Source organism: Sinocyclocheilus rhinocerous, unplaced genomic scaffold (assembly GCF_001515625.1).
Source record: "Sinocyclocheilus rhinocerous isolate Xijiao unplaced genomic scaffold, SAMN03320098_v1.1 scaffold645, whole genome shotgun sequence".
NCBI lineage: Eukaryota > Metazoa > Chordata > Actinopteri > Cypriniformes > Cyprinidae > Sinocyclocheilus > Sinocyclocheilus rhinocerous.
In genome coordinates this window covers 106672-108614 of record NW_015630037.1, presented here as the reverse complement: position 1 = coordinate 108614, position 1943 = coordinate 106672, and the positions used below count along the sequence as shown (strand labels likewise).

The window sequence follows — 1943 nt, the reverse complement described above, 5'->3', positions numbered from 1 at the left end:
CACACACACACACACACACACACACGACTGACAGTGTAACAGATGATTTGTAATGTGGTGTGTGTGACGTGCTCAGCTGGACTCCTGCATTACTGTATTATCACTCCATGCAGCTCTGAATCTCTCATAGGGAGATGATCAATAATATTGATGTCATAACCGCAGACAGAGATAATCAGACTCTTACAGACAGACACAGAGCGACTGAAACATGAACAGAGACAGAAGACGTGATCAGCTTCATGTTACATTACATTGCAGTCGAGTCGCTTCACTGTCTGGTGGCATAGTGGAAATTCCTTTCATTTTTTTGACAAGTGCTGCTCAACATAAACTTACTGTTTACATTAAAACATGGAAGAAATATTGTGATATTTTTTAACACTTTTATGCTGTTTTATTAGTATTATTATTGCTTTGAGAAGTATCAATACATTTTTGTAACAATTTCTTCAAGTTAAACTGAACTTTTATTTTGGCGGGTTGTAGTGAAGATCTCTAAGTTTTGTGTGCATCTCCCGATAGTTTTCGCAAAGCAAATGGTGAAATGCTGCTGAAGTGAGTCTCAGATGAAGTTCATGTGCTCATACAGTGAGATGCAGACATGCATCACGTGTGTTTCAGTGCATGTATTACAGCAAACTGACACACACAACATGCAGATTCACATTCACACAGCAGTGCTGTAATATTCACACACACTAGTGCATAAGTGTGCAGCCCTACGTTTGATTCATCCATCCAAATGTTGCCAAATTCCATGACATATGTAAGGAATTCCATTTTTATGAGCAGGTTTTGCTGGGATCTCCTCATGCTGCTGCTGATGGTGGGAAACCTCATCATCCTCCCGGTGGGAATCACCTTCTTCAAGGACGAGAACACTCCTCCGTGGATCATCTTTAATGTGGTGTCGGACACGCTCTTCCTGGTGGATCTGGTGCTGAACTTCCGCACTGGGATCGTGAAAGAGGACAGTACGGAGATCCTGCTGGACCCCAAGGCCATCCGCCAGCGCTACCTGAAGAGCTGGTTCCTCGTGGACTTCGTGTCCTCGATCCCGGTGGATTACATCTTCCTGATGGTGGACCTGGAAGCTCACCTGGACTCAGAGGTCAGTCTCTCTCTCAGCAGATGGAATTTTCTTGATTCAGTAATTTCACTGTAGTATTTTTCATGAATAAATAAATATATGAAGTGTAACAGTGTAACTGCTCTGGGAATCGTATTTGTTTAAATAAAGACAGTAAAGTAATGAAGATGGAGAATAGGAGCTCTGTGCTGGTTCCCAACATTCAAATATCTCCATTTGTGTTCCACAGAAGAAAGAAAGAAAATCATACAAGTTTGGAACAACATGAGGCCTAATGATCATTTAATAGTGTTCATCGTCTGTTTGATTACGTCTTTAATTGATGTTTCCGTACATTTCTGCCATATGTACATTAACTGACAGTCACCACTGATAAGCTACCACTAAATATTGTAGAAACTTAATTTGCTGTAAAGTTGCTTTGCAATGATTTGTATCGTGAAAAGCGCTGTACAAATAAACTTGAATTGAATTGAATTGAACAAACAGGAAAATAACAGTGTGAATGTTGTAAAATTCATCAAATATGAAACCAATGTTTAGCTGTAAAGCAGCTCTACAGAAGACAATAGAGTCATTATTCAGATCAATTCAGTTTGGTTTTTATCCAGCAATGTCAGTGCAGTTAAATCAATAGTTTAATTAATAGTATTACTGAGTATGAAGTCTCTTTTAAATAAGAACTTCAGCAGGAAGCCTGTCCTACGTAAGGCAGTGATGGGGTGCTGTGTGTGTGTGTGTGTGTGTGTGTGTGTGTGCGTGCGTGCGTGCGTGTGTGTGATTGTGTGTGTGTGTGTGTGTGATTGTATGCGTGCATGTGTGTGTGTGGGATTGTGTGTGTGTGAGTGAG

The 1943-nt window shown here is 40.5% G+C and overlaps 1 protein-coding gene across 1 annotated transcript in view; it reads left to right on the top strand.

Annotated features, from left to right (window-relative positions):
- LOC107739847 (potassium/sodium hyperpolarization-activated cyclic nucleotide-gated channel 2-like) overlaps positions 1-1943 on the top strand; it is a 12117-nt gene that overhangs the window by 1943 nt on the left and 8231 nt on the right. The window contains exon 2 of the mRNA XM_016552059.1: positions 796-1114. Within this exon, the coding sequence (XP_016407545.1) occupies positions 796-1114 (319 nt within the window). The remainder of the gene's footprint in view (positions 1-795; positions 1115-1943) is intronic.